The sequence below is a fragment of the Carassius auratus genome, unplaced genomic scaffold (genome assembly GCF_003368295.1).
Source record: "Carassius auratus strain Wakin unplaced genomic scaffold, ASM336829v1 scaf_tig00216162, whole genome shotgun sequence".
In the NCBI taxonomy this organism is placed as follows: Eukaryota; Metazoa; Chordata; class Actinopteri; order Cypriniformes; family Cyprinidae; genus Carassius; species Carassius auratus.
In genome coordinates, this window is record NW_020528435.1 from 411161 (window position 1) to 434481 (window position 23321).

At 42.5% G+C, this 23321-nt stretch overlaps 1 protein-coding gene across 1 annotated transcript in view; it reads right to left on the reverse strand.

The window, feature by feature from the left end:
• Positions 1 to 23321, reverse strand: part of LOC113097255 (espin) — an 84844-nt gene that overhangs the window by 54037 nt on the left and 7486 nt on the right. The window contains exon 3 of the mRNA XM_026262472.1: positions 135 to 321. Coding sequence (XP_026118257.1) covers positions 135 to 321 — 187 coding nt within the window. The remainder of the gene's footprint in view (positions 1 to 134; positions 322 to 23321) is intronic.

A 23321-nucleotide genomic window follows, 5' to 3' on the forward strand; every position in this document is an offset into this window, starting at 1 on the left:
ACAATCTTGCGTTAAACCGGGGAACATTCCATAGCAAAATATGCATGCTTTAAATCATACATCAAACATTACGTTTGCAGTACTGTACTTATCCATTAAGAACAACTTAATGGATGGAGCAGTTTTTAGCTCACCAGCCAGACAATGACAGTGTTGTGTCCCATCTGGGCAGCAGCATGCAACGGTGTCATCCCATCATTGGCTCTGATACTTGGCTCCGCCCCGCAGTCCTTCACTAGGTACTGGACAACTTCCAGGTGGCCCTCCTGACATGCAAGGTATAGTGGTGTGGCACCATTCTTAGTTTGGAAATCGACAACTCTAAAATACAAGCAAAAACGAGGAAATTGTACATTTTAAAAAATGGAGTGATATGCAATATAAAAAATATTTAGTGTTGTTTATAAATATGTAATTTTTGTTTTTGCTTTTTTGGAACATGAGCAATAACCTGACCCAAAATGACTACACCTAACTCTGGAGTCCTTTAATTACAGTATTACTGCATTTGTTTAAGCTGACATGAAATTATAATTTCCAAAGGTGACTCTACAGGCCGAAAGTAGCTAACTAGCTTTAACCCCGATAATATTTCATATTATCTCACCACCATGATACTTGTGTGTTGTGAGTGTTGTGACAGTGTTTGCCAAGCTGTTCTAGGAATTGTTGCTGTGTGGTTGCTTTGGTATTCTGGGAGGTTTCTAGTTGGCTGATTTCTGTCTGAAGTCAAAAGAAGCCACCCTCAGATCACTCTGATATTCTGGGCTGGGTTTCCCAAAAGCTTCGTAAGGTAAACAAAGACTCTACACACTAGAACACTAACTACAGACAAACAGTCACGGGTAATACAATGACTTCTTCAAGGGGTAACAATGATACAATATCTCACTAGGTAACAATCACATATAGAAACAGTGAACCGCACAAGACAGAGCACAATAGGTTATATAAATAAGAAGACTAATCAAAACACAACAGGTGGCAGAGGTAAGGCAATCACGACAAAACTAGGATAACAAGGGGGGCGGGGCAAGGGAACGAGACAACACAAGCACATGGCCCAAAGACAAGGCCATGTGCTTGTACACAAAACACGGGTCTGTCATGATCCTGCCTCAAGACTAGGGAAAAATCAAGGACACGAGGGCAGAATCATGACAGAACCCCTCCCTTAAGGAGCGGCTTCCAGATGCTCCTCAAGGGAACATCAAACACGGGACATGACTGACATGACAGACTGGGACACAGACACAACTCAACAAGACATGACAAATAACAATAAAGGCAAACATGGCAGGGTTATGGTGGCAAATAAAAAAAACAAACAAGGAAGGGGAGGAGGCGGAACAACAAAGTTCAAGGGGGGAAGTCCAGGGTGGGTGGGTGATACAGGAGTCTTAGGAGGACGGGACGAAGGCTGATGACGAGGGGTCCAGGCAGGTCTAAGTGGTGTAGGGTGGGGAGTGGTCTCTGGACAACTGACAACATCAGTGGACATGACAGAAGTAATCACAGGACACTCGACAACATCTACTGGACACTCGACAACATCTGTGGGGACAGAAACTGGCTCTGGAACCGCGCTCACTGCGGCTGGCTCGGGATCAGCGCGCACTGCGGCTGGCTCAGGATCAGTGCTCACTGCGGCTGGCTCGGGATCTCTGCTCACTGCGGCTGGCTCGGGATCTCTGGGGACAGGGTCTGGGGACAAGACAGAACTGGCAGGGACTTCTAAGATCTGAACAAGACGTGACAAATAATCAGACAAGGTCCTGGCAGCAATAACAACAGGCATCTCTTTACGAGCCTCTGCAGCAGAGTTGGCCGCGGTTCTCTCCTCAGCACTCACGCCTGCTGACTTAGACACAGTTCTCTCAGTTGCTGGTTCAGGATCAACGTTCACTGCTGCTGGCTCGGAGGGGAATCGCAGACTCAGGGGGAGACAGAGACGCAGGACCGGAAGACCCCTTCTTCCTCCTCTTTCTCCTTGGCCACGGTGCAGAGGTCACAGCTGGGTCTGAGACTGGTTGGGGAAGTTCGGTCTCAGGCAGGGATGACTCCGTCGCTGAGGACTCCGAAGCAGATTCCCACGAGAACCGTCTCCCTCGCTTCTTGGGGAGACTGACGGGCGTGGGAGGTGCCTCAGGATTTGGGGAGGGAATTGCCTGATCCCCCAGTGTTACAATAGCCAGGACACGACCCTCTGGGATCACTGGCAGCTGGGCAGAAGGTGGGGACCTCGAGGGGGAAACCTGCGGCTCTCCCTGGGAGAAACTCTCCAATAGCCGGGCATAGTTCCGTAGGACCCACTCATCCTCTGACGAGTATGGGAGGGTGACCCTCTTCTTGTCGGTGGGGGATGACATTCAGCATTGCCTCCGGAACTCCAACTGTTGCTGAAGCTCGGAGGCCCTCCTGTCTGCTGAGTTCCTAGTTAGGCGGTTCATTCTGTCATGAGGGGGTAGGGATGAACTCAATTGCAGACAGGATGTACAACACAACGGTTTATTAAAGACAAAAAGGGCAAAACAAAACCCACGAGGGGGAAAACAATGACTAGGGCAGAGACTAAATAACTTAACAGGACTGGGTTGACACAATAAAAAAAGACTCTACACACTAGAACACTAACTACAGACAAACACTCACGGGTAATACAATGACTTCTTCAAGGGGTAACAATGATACAATATCTCACTAGGTAACAATCACATATAGAAACAGTGAACCACACAAGACAGAGCACACTAGGGGATATAAATAAGAAGACTAATCAAGATACATCAGGTGGCACAGGTAAGGCAGTCACAACAAAACTAGGATAACAAGGGGGGCGGGGCAAGGGAACGAGACAACACAAGCACATGGCCCAAAGACAAGGCCATGTGCTTGTACACAAAACACGGGTCTGTCATGATCCTGCCTCAAGACTAGGGAAAAATAAAGGACACGAGGGCAGAATTATGACAACGACTGATCTTAATATTACAGTCTGTTTCCCAAAAGCATCGTAACTTAAGTAGCCCTTGAAAATCATTGTAGATCTACGGGTGCTCTGGAGGAATCGTTAAGCCCTAAGTACATTGTGAGAAGATCGATTTATGCTGTCACCTGCAGGACAATCAGAACATTACACCTTTAACTTGATTCAAGTAAGGATTAGATGGTGCTTTATTGTACACGTTATGACTCATTTTCTTTATTTTTTATTCATTATAAATGAAATGACTGAAAAAAGAAATCCTAATAAAAGAACTAATCTAGGAAATGCTTCAAAGACGGCGAAAAAGTGCACGAATGAGCTATGTATTGGACCCAGATATAATGTCTCTCTCTCTCTCTCTCTCTATCTATACTGTATATAAAGTATATTATATATTATTATGTAAAGTATAATATATACACTACAATATAATATAATATTGTATTGTATTATAATGATTATATAAGTTGTCTGTCTGGAATGCAGCAATAGGTTAACGTCAATAAACGATTGTGTACTACAATTACGAGCCATCCTATAAGGTGACACTTCAGCACTTGACAAATGGATAGCGACTCCTAAGTAGCACTTAAAGCACTATGTGCAATTGCTTTACATGCATTTTTGGAAAACGCACGGGAAACAATAACGAACGATTGAAAATTACTCGTAGAAAACGTATTTAAGCACTAAGATCAATCGTTATTGAGAAACCGGCCCTGGTTTCTAGATATTACTCAGGTCCCTCTTTTAGGGTAAATCTATTATTCCTTTTGCTTGTTACATTATCAAAGACGAGGAAGTGTAGAGGAAGTGTAGATCAATGTACAATTTAATTAAAAACAACAAAAGCAATCTAACTTAAAAGGAATCAACATAACAGCTTCACATGGTAAAGGCAAGACCAGACAAGAAGGACAGAAGGACACAAAATGGCCACCAACCCAGCGCCGCTGCGCAGCATGGCCGCCAACCCAGCACCACGAGGCAAGATGGATGCCCTCGCAGCGCCAAAGCACAAAGTGGCCACCAGTCCAGCGCCACAGTGCAAGATGGCCGCCAGCTCAGCACCAATGCCCAAGATGGCCACCAGTCCAGCGCCACAGCACAAGATGACTGCCAACCAAGCGCCAAGAGGCAAGATGGATGCCAGCACAGCGCCACAGCACAAAGTGGCCACCAGTCCAGCGCCACAGTGCAAGACGGCCCCCAGCTCAGCGCCAACGCCCAAGATGGCCGCAGAGACATTTTTGGATTATTTCTCCAGACTGTCAAAAATCCTAGAGATTCCCAAAACTGTTTATGTCACATGGGCTGAGCCAGCACCACAGTGTATGATGGCCACCAACCCAGCGCCGCTGCGCAACATGGCCCAGTTACAGTGGGTTTTCCTGAGTTGCGTCAGGTTCCCGTTGACCCTCCAGAATTGAGTCAGATTCCTATTGACCTTCCAGAGTTGAGTCAGGTCCCCGTTGACTTTCCAGAGTTGAGTCAGGTTCCGGTTGACCCTCAAGAATCGAGTCAGATGTTCATGGAGCCTCCAGAGTCAGGGTTAGTCACCGTCGACCTTCCAGAGTCAGGGTTAGTTACCGTTGACCTTCCAGAGTCAGGGCTAGTTCCTGTCGATCTTCCAGAGTCGTGTCAAATTCTAGTTGACTGTCCAGAGTCGAGTCAGGCTCCTGTTGACCATCCAGAGTCGAGTCACGTTCCAGTTGATTCCCCAGAATCAAGTCAGGTTCCGGTTGACTCTCCAGAGTCGAGTCAGGTGCCCATTGAGTTCCCAGAGTTGAGTCAGGTTCCGGTTGACCCTCCAGAGTCGAGTCTGGTGCTCGTGGACCCTCCAGAATCAGGGCTAGTTCCTGTTGAACTTCCAGAGTCAAGTCACGTTCCAGTTGATTCCCCAGAATCAAGTCAGATTCCGGTTGACCTTCCAGAGTCGAGTCAGGTGCCCATTGACTTTCCAGAGTTGAGTCAGGTTCCGGTTGACCCTCCAGAGTCGAGTCAGGTGCTCGTGGACCCTCCAAAGTCGAGTCAGGTGCTCATGGACCCTCCAGAGTCAGGGTTAGTCTCCGTCGACCCTCCAGAGTCAGGGTTAGTCGCCGTCGACCTTCCAGAGTCAGGGTTAATCACCGTTGACCCTCCAGAGTCAGGGCTAGTTCCTGTGGACCTTCCAGAGTCGAGTCAGGTGAACGTTGAATTTTCAGAGTTGAGTCAGGTTCCGGTTGAACCTCCAGAGTCGAGTCAGGTGAACGTGGACCCTCCAGAGTCAGAGTTAGTCACCGTTGACCTTCCGGAGTCAGGGTTAGTCACCATTGACCTTCCAGAGTCAGGGTTAGTCACCTTTGACCTTCCAGAGTCAGGACTAGTCACCATGGACTTTCCAGAGACAAGGCTAGTCACCGTTGACCTTTCAGAGTCAAGACAAGTCACTGGTGATCATCAAGGACTGAGTCAAGTCACTGGTGATCTTAAAGGACTGAGTCAAGTCACTGGTGATCTTCAAGGACTGAGTCAAGTCACCGGTGATCTTCAAGGACTGAGTCAAGTCACTTGGGGATCTTCATGAACAAATGCAAGTCACCAATAATCTTCATGAGCAGAGTCAAGTCAGCACCGATCTTCTGGAATCCAGTAGAAACACCACCACTTCTGCTCCACCCTGGGGGACTCCGGCCTCGATCACATGGATGTGGTGGTCTTCTGCTCCGCTCTGGGGGGCTTCCGCCCTGACCACACGGTTGTGGTGGTCTTCTGCTCCACCCTGGGGTTCTTTGGCCTCGACCACAAGGATGTGGTGGTCTTCTGCTTCGCCCTGGGGGGTTTCCGCCCTGACCACACGGTTGTGGTGGTCTTCTGCTCCACCCTGGGGGACTCCGGTCTCGACCACAAGGATGTGGTGGTCTTCTGTTCCGCCCTGGGGGTCATCCGTCCCGACCACACGGTTGTGGTGGTCTTCTGCTCTGCCTTGGGTGGCTTCCACCCTGACCACACGGTTGTGGTGGTCTTCTGCTCCGCCCTGGTGAGCATCATGTGATGTCCTTCAAGGACTTATGTTTTTGTGTTTTTGTTTTCTTTTGTTTTTCTGTCTGTTTCCTTCTTTGGACCAGGCCCTCCGTCCCTCCCCCTGATCCTCCACCGGTCCACCTCCCTCCTGGGTTTGTAGTCTGTGTCTGTCATTCCGTTTCCCTCTAGGACCTGGCCCTCCACCCCTCCCCCTTATCCTCCACTGGTCCACCACCCTCCTGGACTCTTTTTTTGTGTGGCACTTCTCTTGTCTCTGTTTCCCCATTTTACCTGGTTGTCTTGTCTCTGTTTCCCCATTCTACCTGGTCCTCCTGTCTCTGTGTACCATGTTATCTGGCCCTCCATCCCTCCCCCTAGTCCTCCGCCACTCTACCTCCCTCCTAGTTTCTTTGTCTGTTGGTTTTCCCTTAGGTTTCGGGTGGAGCATCTGGCAGCTGCTCCGTGGAGGAGGGGGTAATGTCACGCTGTCAGTTTCTGTTTCCCTGGGTGTCCACTAGTGAGCTCACTTCTCCTTAGGCACTTCACCATAGGCACTATAATTCCTCTAGTCTGGTCCTGTCTTCACAGTAATTGCACTCCAGTTAATTGCACCAGGTGCAGGCAATCTATTGTCATTAGTCTCCTTATAAATACCTGTCTTTCCCTGTTGTTTGTATGGAGTCCTTACCCTTCGTGTTACCAATGTTCTCGTCTCCCGAGACTTGCCCTTGCCTTCTCGTCCTCCGAGTTCCCGTTCCTTTCCTTCCGGTTCCCTCTTTTGTTTTGTTTGTCTCCTTGGACTGTTTATTTTGGATTACCCTCATTTGATAATAAATTTACCTGCAATCTCTGAGGTTGGAAGTACAGACGCCACTCAGTGGCGTGCATATTGGAAAGCTCTCGTGATTGTGGTTTGTATTACTAAATATGTAAATAATATTTGACCTTCGATCGACTCTGTAAAGATAAGCTCTTGTCCTTCAAGCTCATCTTTACTGAGATGATCGAAGTTCAAATATTATTTATATATTTAGTAACACAAGGCAAAACGTATTGCATACAAATCACCGCGAGATCTTTTTTTTTCATTTTCTATTTTTATTAATGCAGAGAACAAAAACATACAAACTTATAAATATACATCACATGATATCCACCAAAAATAACAAAACATAAAGAATAAAAAGAGGGCCAAAATCTAAACAAAATTACACAAGGAGATTGTCACGGTGTCTGTTCTGTGTTTCCCTGGGTCTCCACTAGTGGTCTCACTTCTCCATAGGCACCTCAGCACAGGCACTACAATTCCCACACCTTGTCCCTTCATCACAGTAATTGCACTCCTGTTAATTGCACTCAGGTATCTTCACTTCATAGTCATTACCCTGCCTATTTAAACAAGTTTATTGTTTCCTGCTTTCTGTTTGGTTTGTTTTTGAATGATGTTTCTGGTTATGACCCATTTCACTGTTTTTGGATTTTGATTTTGGATTACCCAATAAAAATCACACTGCTTTTGGATCTCTCGTCTTCTGTGTTCCCGATCATACCAGAAGGACGCTATCATGTCTAGATCAAGCGGTGTGGGACTTCGAGTCCGTTTCCCAGCCAGTGTGGAGGAGCGGAGGGCGAAATTCCTCAAATTAACCACCCTCTGTCAAGAGGGGAATGAGGTGGGGGTGTGGCACAATTGTTCTGGACCCTGGCAGGTGGAATAGGATATAATGATGCGGCCCTGAAATACTTTGCAACGCTGCTCTGGATAACCCTGTGCCAGAAAGGGAAATGGACCAGCTGGACGCCTTTGATTTTTGGGGGTCATTTTGTACCTACAACATCGGTCTCCGTGGGATACGCCAGCCACACCTGTCTCTCCCGGTGGGATGGCCAATTCTAGACCGGGGTCTACAGACAGGAGAACTGGCAGCCCAGCAACACTGCACAATATGGCCGCCAGCCCAGCCCCATGACACAAGATGGCCGCCAGCTTAGCGCCAGAGCGCAAGATGGCCAACAGACCAGTGCCACTGCGCAAGATGGCCACAAGCTAAGCGCCACGGCACAAGGTGGTCGCCACAGCATTAGATGGCCACAGCATTAGATGGCCACCGGCCCAGAGCAATGGCACAAGATGGCCGCCTGTCCAGCGCCTCTGCACAAGATGACAGCCAAAGTTGAACCTCCAGAGTCGAGTCAGGTTCCCGTTGACCCTCCAGAGTCGAATCAGATTCCCGTTGACCCTCCAGAGTTTAGTCAGGCTCCCGTTGACCCTCCAGAGTCGGGTCAGGTCACCGTTTACACTCAAGAGTCGGGTCAGGTCACTGTTTACACTCCAGAGTCAGGTCAAGTCAACATTGACACACATGAGTTAATCACTACCACAGTTAGACCTCAGAAGTCAAGTGAAGTCACCGGTGATCTTCATGGGCAAAGTCAAATCACCAATGATTTTCATGGGCAAAGTCAAGTTACCAGTGTTCTTCATGGGCAAGGTCAAGTCACCAGTGTTCTTCATGGGCAAAGTCAAGTCACCAGTGTTCTTCATGGGCAAAGTCAAGTCACCGACTATCTTCATGGACAAAGGCAAGTCACCATTGATCTTCATGAGCAAATGCAAGTCACCATTGATCTTCATGAGCAAAGTCAAGTCACCATTGATCTTCCTGAATCCAGTCAAAACCCCATGGATCTACCAGAGTCTCTCCACGTCTCTGCTGAACTACCAGAGTCTCTCCATGTATCTGCTGAAGTACCAGAGTCTCTCCATGTCTCTGCTGAACAACATGAGCCTCTCCTCGTCTCTACTGAACTTCTAGAGTCTTGTCATGTCTCAGCCAAACTCTCTGAGCGCTCGACTTATCCTGTCGTGGCCACGGAGGCCACCCTTAACCTGTTCATGTTCTCTGTTTCAGACTTGCCTAACCAGACTTGCTTTCCTGCGTCATCCTGCGTGGTCTTCGGCACCACCCTGGTGGGCTCCTGTCCCGACCGCATGGCTGTGGTGGTCTTCTGCGCCGCCCTGGTGGGCTTCTGTCTCGACTGCACGGCTGTGGTGGTCTTCTGCCCCACCCTGGTGGGCTTATGTCTCGACTGCACGGCTGTGGTGGTCTTCTGCAGTGCCCTGGTGGGTTTCTGTATTGACCGCATGGATGTGGTGCTCTTCTGCGCCTCCCTGGTGGGCTTCTGTCTGGACCGCATGGATGTGGTGGTCTTCTGTGCCGCCCATGTGGGTTTCCGTCTCGGCCGCATGGCTCCAGTTCCACCTTGCTCCACCCTGAATTCCTGCCCTGTCTGTTTGGCAATGGGCCCCTGAACTTTCTGTTCTCTCCTGGCCTTGTGTTTTGTTGGTGCTTTGTTTTTTATTTTTGTTTTCCCTCTGTTTCCCCTCTATGGACCTGGCCCTCCGTCCCTCCCCCTGGTCCTCCGCCGGTCCTCCTCCCTCCTGGTCTCCTTGTTGTTGTTTTGTTTTTGTTTGTTGCACTTCCTGTCTCTGTTACCCTCTATTACCTGGCACTCCGTCCCTCCCCCTGATCCTCCGCCGGTCCACCTCCCTCCTGGTCTCCTTGTTTTAGTTTGTTTTTGCACAGCCTGTCTTTCTTTCCCTCTATTACCTGGCCCTCTGTCCCTCCCCCTGGTCCTCCGCCGGTCCACCTCCCTCCTGGTCTCTGTGTTCCTTGGGTTGTTCTTATGTTCGGGTGGAGCATCTGGTAGCTGCTCCATAGAGGAGGGGGTAATGTCACAGTGTCTGTTCTGTCTTGCACTCAGGTGTCTTCACTTCATAGTGATTACCCTGCCTATTTAAACCGGTCTGTTTCTGTTTGTTTCATGGAGTCCTTACTTTCTGTCACTTAGTTTCCTCGCATTGCCTTGTGGTCCTAGTTTCTTATTTCCTGTTTGTTTTGTTTTTGGACGGATGTTTCTGGTTATGACCTTTTGCCTGTTTTTGGATTTTGATTTTGAAATACCCAATAAAACTCACACTGCTTTTGGATCCCTCATCTCCTGTGTTCCCGATCGTTACAGAAATCAAAGGCAGAGCAGGGTTTCTTATTATACACTAGGAAAACAGAGAAGAGAGGTTTACAGTTGGAGAATTTGCATTTGTGAATGTGAAATATGCGCACCACTAAGTGGCGTCTGTACTTCCCGGTCAGAAAGCACCTGTCCATCAAAAGCTCACTATCCAATCAGAGTAGATCACTGTTAAGCCCGCCCCCACGAGAGGTTTGTTTCAAAACACCAAACAAAAAACTGCGAAATGTAAGCGAAATCTGAGGCAATGAATTCAGAATCCACAATCAGTGAAAACGAATCTTTGAGAAACATTAACAAAGAATGAAGCATATTTGAAGAGCCTGTTAAATTTGTGCGATTAAGTTCATTTTTTTTTTTCATTTTCATTGTGTTTTTCTTCTTTTGTAATGGCATATTTTTTATAGTTTCTGAAAAAGTAACGTTCAGTTTTATAAAGTTTCGTTAATTATAATTGAAACAAATGTTATTCCATAATTGTCTAGTATAACGCATGCTAATAAGCCACTTGTTAAGAGACCCTAAAATAAAGTGTTAACATAATCTTTGTATATATCTGCTAGTTCAATAAATATTTAACGGCAATTATCAAAATATTTGCACCAAAAAAGTAAAAAGATTTTCAATCCATACTCCATATTCATACTATATTCATTCCCACCATCACCACCAAATTCTTATCAGTGATCTGAGATTTTCTTTACTTGTACTGCTCAGTTCAGCTCAAAACCTTATAAAATATCACAAAGCATTTTTAGACATCGGTGACCCTGAGTCAAAGTGATAGACCGGTCCAGTGTTTGTTGTTCCCAGGAGAAGCATACAGCATTAATATATATGTCCCAGATCTTTCCTTAAAGTCACAGCAGGAGTTCTGGAAGAGAACAGGAGTCTTCCTATAAATACTATAAAGCTCAGCTTTATTTGGACACAGTGAGTCTCTTAAGAGGATCAGTGCTGCTTCACTCTCTATATTCGCAGGCTCTGTACAGGAAAAAACTACATCTTCCTAGGAGGAAAGCTCATCCCCTAAACCATCTTTATTATGAAAAGTATTACAAAGATATATTTGCAGTATGTATGTTTATGTGGATAAAATTTTGGCTATGTTCATATTAGAATACTGCAACAATACTCTTACTGTATAATATAGTATATATACTTTGCAATGTATGCAGACTTTCTATATCACCCTAACATTTCCAATATGACATATGAAGTTAAATTAACATTACTGTGTTAAATTAAATATATATATATATATATATATATATATATATATATATATATATATATATATATATATATATATATATATATATATATATATATATATATACGTTTTACACAAAATTGGACTCACAGTGCTACCCAGTGTTATATATAATGTTCTATATATTATATAAAATGTTCTAGATTTGTCAGATTGCAATTTATTGTGCTCTCTCTCTCTCTCTCTCTCTCTCTCTCTATCTCTCTCTCTCACACACACAAACACACACACATAAATATACACAGTAAAATACATGATTAAAGAGCAGAATTAATACCTGTCAGTAACCAGGTAAACAGTCTGACTGTGGGAATCATCTATTTCAACAATCAGAAAAAAGGCGGACAATTTAATAGCATTGTAAATAAAGTCTGCATGCAATGAATTTGTTTCACAGTGGATACTGACATTACTGGATGACTCAGATGATTTGTCATTTATCTAACAAACAAAATTAAAACAGTGCTGGAGAGGCTTCCAAAAAAATAAAGAGATGCTGAATTTTTAAAACAGGAAGAGGAATTAATCAGGTGCTCAGTCATTAGGAAGTAATCAGACGTGAATTTTTCAGGAGTGTAACCCTAACACCCATGTGCTGGGGTGGAGGGGCCAGATCACCACACACACACACACACACACACACACACACACACACACACACACACACACACACACACACACACACCACTAACAAAACTACATAATGATCACAAATAAAGCAAACATACACACAGATTAAACTTTGGTTATTGATATGGCTACACTATGGACCAACTGAACTACATTACATTTAAAATTTATATTAAAAAAGACTCTGTTTCACCAATAAAACCAATGAAGAGTCGGTGGTGCATCAAAATAAACATTATTTTGAAAGTGAACAGCCTAGATTCATGTTCAGCCTAGTTCCCTTTACGGAAACAGTGTTTGTAATGACATCACAACACTACAGTATGTTCACAAAGGTCCCTGACGTGATGCAGCCTTATTTGTGGCACAGCTGTCCTTCCTGTGTGAATAATTTAGACTTGAGTGAAAAGGTAACAGAAGCAGCTGTCGGAAGATGTGTGGCAGAGCAAAGCACTTCACCCAACAAAGTCCCACTTGACCTCTTATTCACCAGGCTCAGTTAATACGTTTTTTTTTTTTTTAGTGTTACAGTAATGTTCTTACACGAGGAAGAACTTGATAAACAAGAACATGTCAACCAACCGTGAATGATACAGGAGAGTAATGGAAACAAGCTGAATTTGGACAGAAGGAGACATAATGTCCCAGTAGCAGTTCTTGGTGCAATTACAGTTAATGTGGTCCAATCTGATCACTTAGTCAATATGTTGAAACTGAGAACAAGAACAGTCTGAAAGAATAATTCAAATTCTGTAAACTCTATGTCCAGATTAAGAATTAGACACTGATATTTCTCTCAGAGGAGGGCTTAAGGAAATTTGTATTTATTTATTTTATTTTATTCATTTATTTATTTAAGGAAATGTAAATAGTGCTTTCCTTTTCCTTTTGGCTTAATGTTTTAAATAATTTATACAACATTTTGCTTTATTAAGCAAAATGCAGCGTTTCAGAATCCATAAAAGGAATGGAATTTAATTAATTTGATCAATCTTTTTGTATCAAGGACAACATCAACACTTAAACCCATTAAGAAACTAAGAACACAAAATTGCAGTAATTTATTTTCAGGTCTTTAAGTTTCAATATGATCTGCACTGGGAGAAAGTTTATTTCTTAGTGAATAACAAATATTTACAATAATCTAAGGACTCAATTTTAGTCTATTTCTCATCATAGGCTAATCAATCTAAATTAGTCAGCCTGATATATTTTACAAAAATATAGCAACAACTGTTTCACCTTTGATCCTTACACTTTACACAAATATGAATCTATCCTTCCATCTATGACACATTAAAGCAAGTTAGTGACCCTATTCTGCATTGCTGGTTATTAATTGCTTCCCACCCACTTTGTGGCACCTTATTTGAGCTTTATGACCAATGCATTCATGTGAACCATTATCTTTATCACAAGAGAATCCTCCATGGCCTGTGAGAACAGGATATGCATGAACAACATCCCAATTTGATCTCTTCTCATTAATCGATGGTTCCTTCACTTTATCTAAAAAAATTATGAGCTAAAAAAAAAATAATGTTTTGCAGTTCAGTAAGTTTTTCCTTTAAAATAAATCACCGGACAATGTGAGCTAAATGCAGACGAGTCCTACAACATTCAGATTCAATGAAAGGTTGTATTTCAATTTGTATTCAGTATGTATTTCAAATGCACTCAGCATATTTTAGTCTGACATTATATTTTGGGACAAGTTCAACAAGTGAATGTGTAGAAGTTTATGTCACAGTAACACTAATAAGTAAAAAATAAATGACTCATCAGAATGAGATCCTCCGCTGCATTAAACCGCATCGGCATCGCAATTGCTTATTCCTTAGAGGGAAATTAAAAAAAAAAAAATTGACCAAAAAGGTAAAATATTTTATGTTTATCCTGTTTACCCCCCAGGGCATCCAAGATTTAGGTGACTTTGTTTCTTCAGATCACAAATGATGATTTTTAACTCAAACCGTTGCAGTCTGTCAGTCATATCATGTAAGTGGATGGAAATCACGGAGTAAAAAACATAAACAAACAAAACCAAATTAAACCCTGCAGCTCGTGATGCAAAGTAAACTTGAAAGTAAAGTAATAAGTAAACTGATTAGTATTTAAATCCAGTAATCAGTAATGTAATCAAATTACAATTTTAAAGAAGTAATTAGTAATTTGTAGTGGATAACTTTTTTTAAAATAATTTACGCAACACTGTATATGAGATTGAGTTTGGATTTATATAATTAAAGTTAATAGAAATTTATCCACTATAAGTAAATAGTTTTCTCAAGGAGGAATGATATTTACAACTTACACAACACATAAATTACTATTACATACTTAATTTGTAAACAGTTGTATGCATGTGTTATCATTAGCAGGTTTTAAAGAAATAGCTCCCCAAAAAATAAACATTTGCTGAAAATGTAATAACCCTCAGGCCAGGCAAGGTTCAACACTTGCTCACCACTGGATCCTCTTCAGTGAATGGCTGCTGTCAGAATGAGAGTCCAAACAGCTGATCAAAACATCACAATAATCCACAAGCAATCTACACAACTCCAATCCATCAATTAAACGTTTTATCAAGTGAAAAGCTGTGTGTATCATTTTAACTTTAAACTGTCACTGCTGGACAAAGTATATATTTAGTAATCCATAATAACAGTTCTTTAAAAGTCCATCCCCTATTGTCCTTTCATATTACAATCCGCCAACACATTTGTTTAAAACAGTTTTGGACTGTTTTGCATCTTTGCATATTGAAAACATCTTGATGGATTTGTTTGTTACAAACCTAAAGCTTTTTCTCTTCACCAGACATTAACTGATGGTCTGGAGCCCTGCTTTTATCAGACTCTCACTGTGACACCATCCACTCACTGCAGAGGATCCACTGGTGAACTTAATGCTAATTTTCTCCAAATTGGTTCAGTTGAAGAATTCATCTACATATTGACGGCCTGGGGGTACTGTAAATAAATTTACATTTTTAGGTGAACTATTCCCTTAATTATGTGTTATGTTTTATATAACACATTAAGAAACTATATAGTTTTTAGTAATTCTCTGGGAGGCATAAATAAAAGTAATGTATTAGCTAGTGGACTACCACCTTCTTACAAACTAATTGTTTAATCATACTTTCTTATAGTTAATAGGAGTTATTTAATATCCTTATTTAAAGAGCAAGTCATATGGTATTTTAAAGTGTCCTAATATTGTTCTGGAGCCCCCTAACAGGTTTAAATGCATCTAAGGTCAGAAAACATTGTAATTTTCTCAGAATATTCATTTAAAATTAGAATCATTTTTCGAAAGCAGTTCTGAGCTTAAGGTCTGTAAACCCCTCCCTGCCATCAGCCTACTCTGCTCTGATTGGTCAGCTGGCCAAGTCTGTTGTGATTGGTCTTTCCATATACAATGCATGTTGGAAACAAAACGCCCATTAACGTTATTAATTTTTTTGCTCCGGAGTCTGGAGGGTTACTTGTAAACAAAGACGCTATAAGGTTATACAAATGGCATTGTTAGTACCTTATCAATTTCAAACCCGAGTCTGTCAGGGTTTGGCAAGGAGGAACTCAAGTGCAGACAGGAATCAGGTACACAGAGGGTTTATTAACACAAAAGGGGAAAACAAAACCCACGAGGGGGAAAACACTGACTAGGGTAGATACAAAATGACCAAACAGGACTGGGCAGACAAGATAAACAAGGACTCTAAACACTAACTATAAACAAACACTCACGGTAATACAAAGACTTCTTCAGGGATTCAGAAACATATAGAGGCACTCACGATATGGTAAACACTCACATGTAGGAACAATCACAATCTCAAATCACAATCACAGTGTGGAACAATCTCAGTGGAACAATGAACCGACAAAAGACAGAGCACACTAGGGGATCTAAATAGGGGAACTAATCGAGACACGACAGGTGACACAGATACGGCAATCACGATAACACTAGTATAACAAGGGGGGCGGGGCAAGGGAACGAGACAACACAAGCACATGGCCCAAAGACAAGCCCATGTGCTTGTACACAAAACACGGGTCTGTCATGATCCTGCCTCAAGACTAGAGAAAAGTCAGGACATGAAGGCAGAATCATGACAGGACCCCTCCCTTAAGGAGCGGCTTCCAGACGCTCCTCAAGGGAACATCGAACGCGGGACATGACTGACTGGGACAGAGACAAAAACCAACAAGACATGACAAACAACAACAAAGGCAAACATGAATACACAACGGCAGGTTTAGGGTGACAAATAAAAAAAAACAATCAGGGAAGGGGAGGAGGCGGGACAACAAAGTTCATGGGGGACAGACCAGGGTAGGTGGTTGGGGCAGGAATCTTAGAAGGACGGGACGAGGGCTGACGACGAGGGGTCCGGGCAGGTCTGGGTGGAGAGGGGTGGGGAGTGGTCTCTGGACAACTGACAGAGGACTTGGCAGGAGAGGTCACAGGACACGGGGTAACATCGACTGGACTCGGGGCAACATCGACTGGACTTGGGGAGACAACAGGACACGGGGAAACAACAGGACACGGGGAGGCAACAGGACACGGGGAGGCAACAGGACACGGGGAGGCAACAGGACACGGGGAGGCAACATCTACTGGACACGGGGAGGCAACATCAGCAGGACACATGACAACATCAGTGGAGAAAGAAACTGGGTCAGGAACTGCGCTAACTGCGGCTGGCTTGGGATCTCTGGGGACAAGGTCTGGGGACAAGACAGGACTGGTAGGGACTTGAAGGATCTGGGCAAGACGAGACAAATAATCAGACAAAGTCTTGGCTGCAATAATAACCGGCATCTCCTTACGAGATGAGACAGACTGCAGTAATGTTCCTGCTGCAGAGTCGGCCGCGGCTCTCTCCTCCGCCCTCACGACTGCAGACTTGGAAACAGTTCTCCTAGTCGCTGGCTCGAGGTCAAGGGTCACTGCTGCTGGCTCGGGCACGCCAGCGCTCTCCGCTGCTGGCTCGGGCACACCAGCGCTCTCCGCTGCTGGCTCGGGCACGCCTACCGCTGCAGTAGGAGACAAAGTTGCAGGACCGGAAGACCCCTTCTTCCTCCTCCTCTTCCTCCTTGGCCGCGGTGCAGAGGTCACCGCTGGGTCTGAGACGGGTTGGGGGAGTTCGGTCTCTTGCAGGGCTGACTCCGTCGCTGAGGCCTCTGAAGCAGACTCCCACGAGAACCGTCTCCCTCGCTTCTTGGAGAGACTGATGGGTGCGGGAGGCACCTCAGGATTAGGGGAGGGATCTGCCTGTTCCCCCAGTGTTGTGACAGCCAGGAGACGACCCTCTGGGATCACTGGCAGTTGGGTAGATGGTGGGGACCTCTGCGGCTCCTCCTGGGAGAAACTCTCCCACAGCCAGGCATAATTGTTAAGAATCCACCTGCTCTCAGATGAGTATGGGAAGGCGACCCTCTTCTTGTCGGTGGGGGAAGACATCCAGCATTGCCTCCGGAACTCCGACTGTTGTTGAAGCTCGGAGGCCCTCCTGTCTGCTGAGTTCTTAATTGGTCGGTTCATTCTGTCAAGGTTTGACAAGGAGGAACTCAAGTGCAGACAGGAATCAGGTACACAGAGGGTTTATTAACACAAAAGGGGAAAACAAAACCCACGAGGGGGAAAACACTGACTAGGGTAGATACAAAATGACCAAACAGGACTGGGCTGACAAGATAAACAAGGACTCTAAACACTAACTATAAACAAACACTCACGGTAATACAAAGACTTCTTCAGGGATTCAGAAACATATAGAGGCACTCACGATATGGTAAACACTCACATGTAGGAACAATCACAATCACAGTCACAGTCACAGTCACAGTCACAGTCACAGTCACAGTGTGGAACAATCTCAGTGGAACAATGAACCGACAAAAGACAGAACACACTAGGGGATCTAAATAGGGGAACTAATCAAGACACGACAGGTGACACAGATACGGCAATCACGATAACACTAGTATAACAAGGGGGGCGGGGCAAGGGAACGAGACAACACAAGCACATGGCCCAAAGACAAGGCCATGTGCTTGTACACAAAACACGGGTCTGTCATGATCCTGCCTCAAGACTAGAGAAAAGTCAGGACATGAAGGCAGAATCATGACAGAGTCCAAGGATGATACCAATGCTCAACCGGAAATACCATCGCAAGCACGACTTGATCAGGACGTTTCTCAACTTTATGTGGTACTTTATATGATGTGACAGCACTTTTATTGCATTCATTATTATTATTATTATTACTTACTGATTTAAGACGCACGTGTGGGAACTGAGTTAGAATGCCCAGTGAGGCTGAAAACCTGTACTGTCCCAAAGATTGACAGGTCAGCACAAAACAAAAGGTTTGAATTGTATTGTTGTGGTATTGTTGAAAAAAAATCACATCTTTTGACAATGAAAACAAAACTTGTTTTCACCGTGAATAACACAGTGTCTTCTCAACATGATGTAAACACACTAACTAGCGGAAGTGTTTGTGGGCAGGAAAGAGTGTTCATATTTCGTGGGCTGGCAGGGTTTATGCAGATGTGTTACCTTGTGACGTATATAGGTAACAGGCAGAAGATTCAAAAATATGATGACTCGTTAAGACGGTTCAGAGTCGAATCTTTCTTTTGGGAGACATTATCTTTATTTATCATGCACTACAGTACTTTAACAAATTTGCAGACTGTTTACATAATGAAACTAATCAGCTTGTCATGACTGGTTTCCAAAATGTTAGTAATATCTTCACTAAAATTTTATTTTAAGGCCTCTTAACTAGCTTATTAGCAAGCATATTAGAATATTAGCCATTAATTAGTACTAATAAAGCACACATTAATTCCTTATTCTACATCCCTAATCCTAGCTCATACCTAAACTAAACAACTAACTTACTAACTATTAATGAGCAGCAAATTAGGAATTTGTTGAGGGAAAAAGTTGTAGTTAATAGTGAAAAAGAGTTATAAATTGTTACCTAACTTCTGCTTAACCCTCAGGAGTCTAAGGGTATTTTTGGGGCCTTGAGAAGTTTTGTCATTCCCTGACATTTGTGCTTTTTTCCGTTTGTTATAAATATCTAAAAGGGTAAAGTCTAATATCACTGTAATCAGCACAAACTGGGCTATAATAATATGTGAAAGGCATGCATGTACATGATTGTATTTTTGAGAAAAAAAATTTTATGCATGGTTAGTGAAAAACTAAAAATGTTAAATCACTTGAATAAGGCAATAAAAAAGATACATAAAATTGGTTGCCGGAAAAGTTGAGAACTGGAGCTTGTAGCCTAGAATTTTTCTTTCTGAATGATGTGAAAATCATCTTGTTTACTCACTCACAGAAAACAATATATTGATTTAAATTTTCTAAAACACTTTTTGTTGGTAAAAGTCATATGCGAGTAGGCGTCAACTATCATGAATATCATTGTGATTTACACCTGAGAAGACAAAGCCCTGCATAATGAGCTGCATAATGAGCCTCCCATTCAACTGTGCCACTGTGAGGGAGGACTTACAAGAAAGAATGTGAGAACAAAATATATATATGCATTAATCGACTCAAAAGGGTTAATCAATTAAAATTTTTGAGATGTTGCTGCAACAAAAATGGCACCTGATGACTACTTCGCTATATTTTTTGTTCCCTGACATTTTGCTTAATTTGAAGTTTGAGTCGTAAAAGGTTTCCCCTTACATCATACTCCAGGGTTCCCTTACCCCTAACCACAGGATGAGAGCTGTAGCTCCAACCACACAAGTTTACGATGCTGTTTGCAAATGTTCGTTTGAACCAGTCAGTCAACAATCCAGTCATCAGTGCTTTGCTTCTCATAACAGAAGAGTGTGGCTATAAGCATGTTGTTAAAACGGTTTATATCTATTGCAAGGAATCAATTACTCGGTCCACACACAACCCTGATCTATACTCCTCCTTTGTTTCCTTTTGTTAGATTTAGACTAATACAAACCTCTCCCAGGTGTGTCGCCATAATTTCAACAGTGTTACTCTGGATATCCCATTAGACCAGTACTGTGCCAGAGGACTAACAACATTAGCAAGCTATGTTGCTATAAATCATCCAACAGCATTATTCTGCGCCCTACATGGTATCATTTTTACCGCCATGTCAAGACTCATGAACCATGACCAAGAGACCTTCCCTGTAACAAGAAGAGAAGACAATACACAATTGCCTGAGCCCTCTGACATGAGAATGTTACCTCTACCCTCCAAAAGCAACCCTATCATCACAATGCAGAAAACTCCTGCATAGCAAACTTCTATTCAAGGGTATTTGTTTACCTCATTAGTTTATCAGTTGTGTAATACTGATAGTCTCCATTTAGACAAGTGCTGAATGAGAATAAGTAAAATCTCTCTTCCTGAATAAACTTTAAGAGGAGATTCACTAAGAATGAATTGATACCATTGTTTTAGCACCGGTATGCTAATGGAATTATTCAAATCAGACAAAAACACAAAGTTCTTAACTATAATTAACAGCACAATTCTCTTATATCATAGGTCAGTTTGAATGATAGGTTGAGAACTGTAAGAAACAAACGGGAATTTTCCTAGAGTGTGAAGGATGCTGAAGACTGCATGATTAAGGTCCGTCATTACCAAAAGAGTTCAAATGGAGATAACGACCAAAGTTAGCTAACGATGCGTTTGGGAGACAAATAACAGGAATACTGTGCTTGATCTGCATAGCATCACTTCCCCATCACTGTCATCCTTCCGAATCAGCTATTCAAAAAAAAAAAGTGCAAAAATTTTACCTTTAGGGGTACAATGGCAGCAACTTCGAGGGATAACTTTTTTTTTTCTGAGTAATATTTACCCTTAATGTATTACTTCGGCCCTTACAGGGGTAAATAAAGATGTAAAGATATAAATATGTACCTTAAAGGGTACTGGTTCATTTTTTTTTTCACATTTGTGCTGAGAATGTTGCTTTGATTTATGATCCCGCTCCTAATAAAGTTTGTTTTTTTTATTGGCATTTGTGCTTTCATGAAGAACTTCTAACATCCATAGAATCTTTCCACTGCACAACAGATCCTTAACAGTGGAAAACACTTTCTTCAGGTTGTTAAAATGTTCCTCACACTATAGAGAAATAAAATGGATTCTTAAAAAATATATATTTAAAGGTTCTTTTGGAAATCCCAAATGGTTCATGGCATTGCTGTAAAATCTACTGGTATTTTTAAGTATTTAGAACCTGTTCAAACTAGATTTTGGATGGTTGTGTAGAAATACCCCACACAAAAGAAAAGCAGTTTAGTGGAGTCGCCTTCAAAATGACCTTATTCACTTTGATATACATTCCCGATTTATACTATGCATGATTCATACGTGTGTTTTAGTCCTTTTTTAACCTCTCTTCTCTAACCACCTTCATTTTGGTATTATTGTTATTTTATCGAGAAGGTCTGCCCAAATCAAGACAAATGTCTTTAACAAAAATGCAATGTGATTCCAATTTAATTTGAATCAAGTACATTTTAAAGCTATCCAAAATGCTGAACAATGTAAAATAAAATTAAAAGTGAGAAGGAAACACAGAAAAGAAGCAAACAAGACATAAAGTACAATAAAACAGCAATAATGAAAATAAAAATGGTAATGGAAGGTGCGAGGCGGCAGTCTAGAGGCAATTGGTTCCTCAGACGGGGGCAGTGACTGAAAAGGCTCTGTCACCCTTAGTTTTCAAACAGGAACAAGGGACAGATAAAAGAGCCCTATCAGCGGATCTTAAAAGTCTGGTAGATGGCAAAGGGATGAGAAGATATTTAAGATAACATGTAGCTTGATTGTTAAGTGCTTTAAAAACAAACAACAGAATCTTCAACTGAACTCTAAAATGGACGGGAAGCCAGTGTAGAGAAGCTAAAATCGGAGTGACATGGTCATATTTCTTTGCCCCAGTCAGCAGCCTTACAGCTGCATTTTGTACCAACTGAAGGCGTGAAAGCGATGACTGTGGAAGACCTGAGTACAGTGAATAACAGTAGTCTAAGTGAGAAGTGATAAAAGCATGAATAACCTTCTCCAAATCCTGAAAAGACAAAAACTATTTAAGTTTGGTGATGACCGGTAATTGGTAAAAACTGTTCCTCACAACAGAATTAATTTGTTTGGACAAACATAATTCTGAGTCTATGATAATGCCCAGGTTTCTAACCTGTGAGGAAATGGAGGGGTTGCCCAGCTCCTTAATAATATCCTTTCTTAGTTTTGGGGGACCAAAAACAATAATTTCTGTTTTGTTCTCATTGAGTTAGAGAAAGTCATTTGATAACCATTTTTTGGAGGTACAACTGTGTATCATGAGCATATAAATGAAAAGAAACATTGTGCTTCCTGATAATATCCCCCAAAGGGCACATATATAAGTTAAAAAGAAAAAATCACGGAAGGAAAAACATCCAGTGAGGAATTAATAGACTTCATTTTGTTAACAAGATCAGAAAGTTCTATTAAAGAGACATGTTGAAAATGGCAAAATAATAATGGACTACCAGGCGAGTTCAAAGACAGGTCTGAGAACTGTAAAGTAAAAGATAAGCAAATGGCACTCACTTTGTCAACAAAAAAATGGCAAAAATTTATCATAGGGAACTGGAATTTCAGATTAATAACTGAATTTATTGTGGAGAATAAAACCCTAGTTCTATGACAAGGTGCGCTTATCAGTTCTGAAGAATATTTTGATCTTGCTGACTTAGCAGTGCTCTGAAACTTAACCAGACAATCTTAAAAAATCTCAAGAGACACAGTAAGATGATCATACTTCCATCTCCTCTCTGCTTTACGGCAGGCCTATCTAAGAGAGCGAGCGTTGTCATCCAACCACTAATAAGATTTTATGTTTGGTTGCTTCATTTTGTAAAGGAACAATATAAATCTAAGATATTAGAACAAACTGTAAAACAGAGAAATCAGTTCAATGATGACTATCTAGCTAATGCTGTTGAAAAATCTATCCTACATATATTCAACAGCATTAGCTAGATAGTCATCATTGAACTGAGAAACAGTCAGTGAGTTTATAAAACGAGGATAAAAACCAGCAGGTTTATTCACAGTAGCAGAGGTTACAGCAGGAACCTTAAAAAGAATGGGTTTGTGATCAGAGAAGGAAACATCATCAATGACAACATCAACTACAGAAGAACCATATGACATAATAAGGTAAAGTGTGTGACCAAGAACATCAGTTGCTTGATTTATATGTTGAGAGAAACCGAACGAGTCCAAGATATTACAAAACTCAGCAACCAAAGGACGCCCCGGGCAGCATACTGTAGATGTATATTAAGATCACCCAGAAACAACATACGATCACAC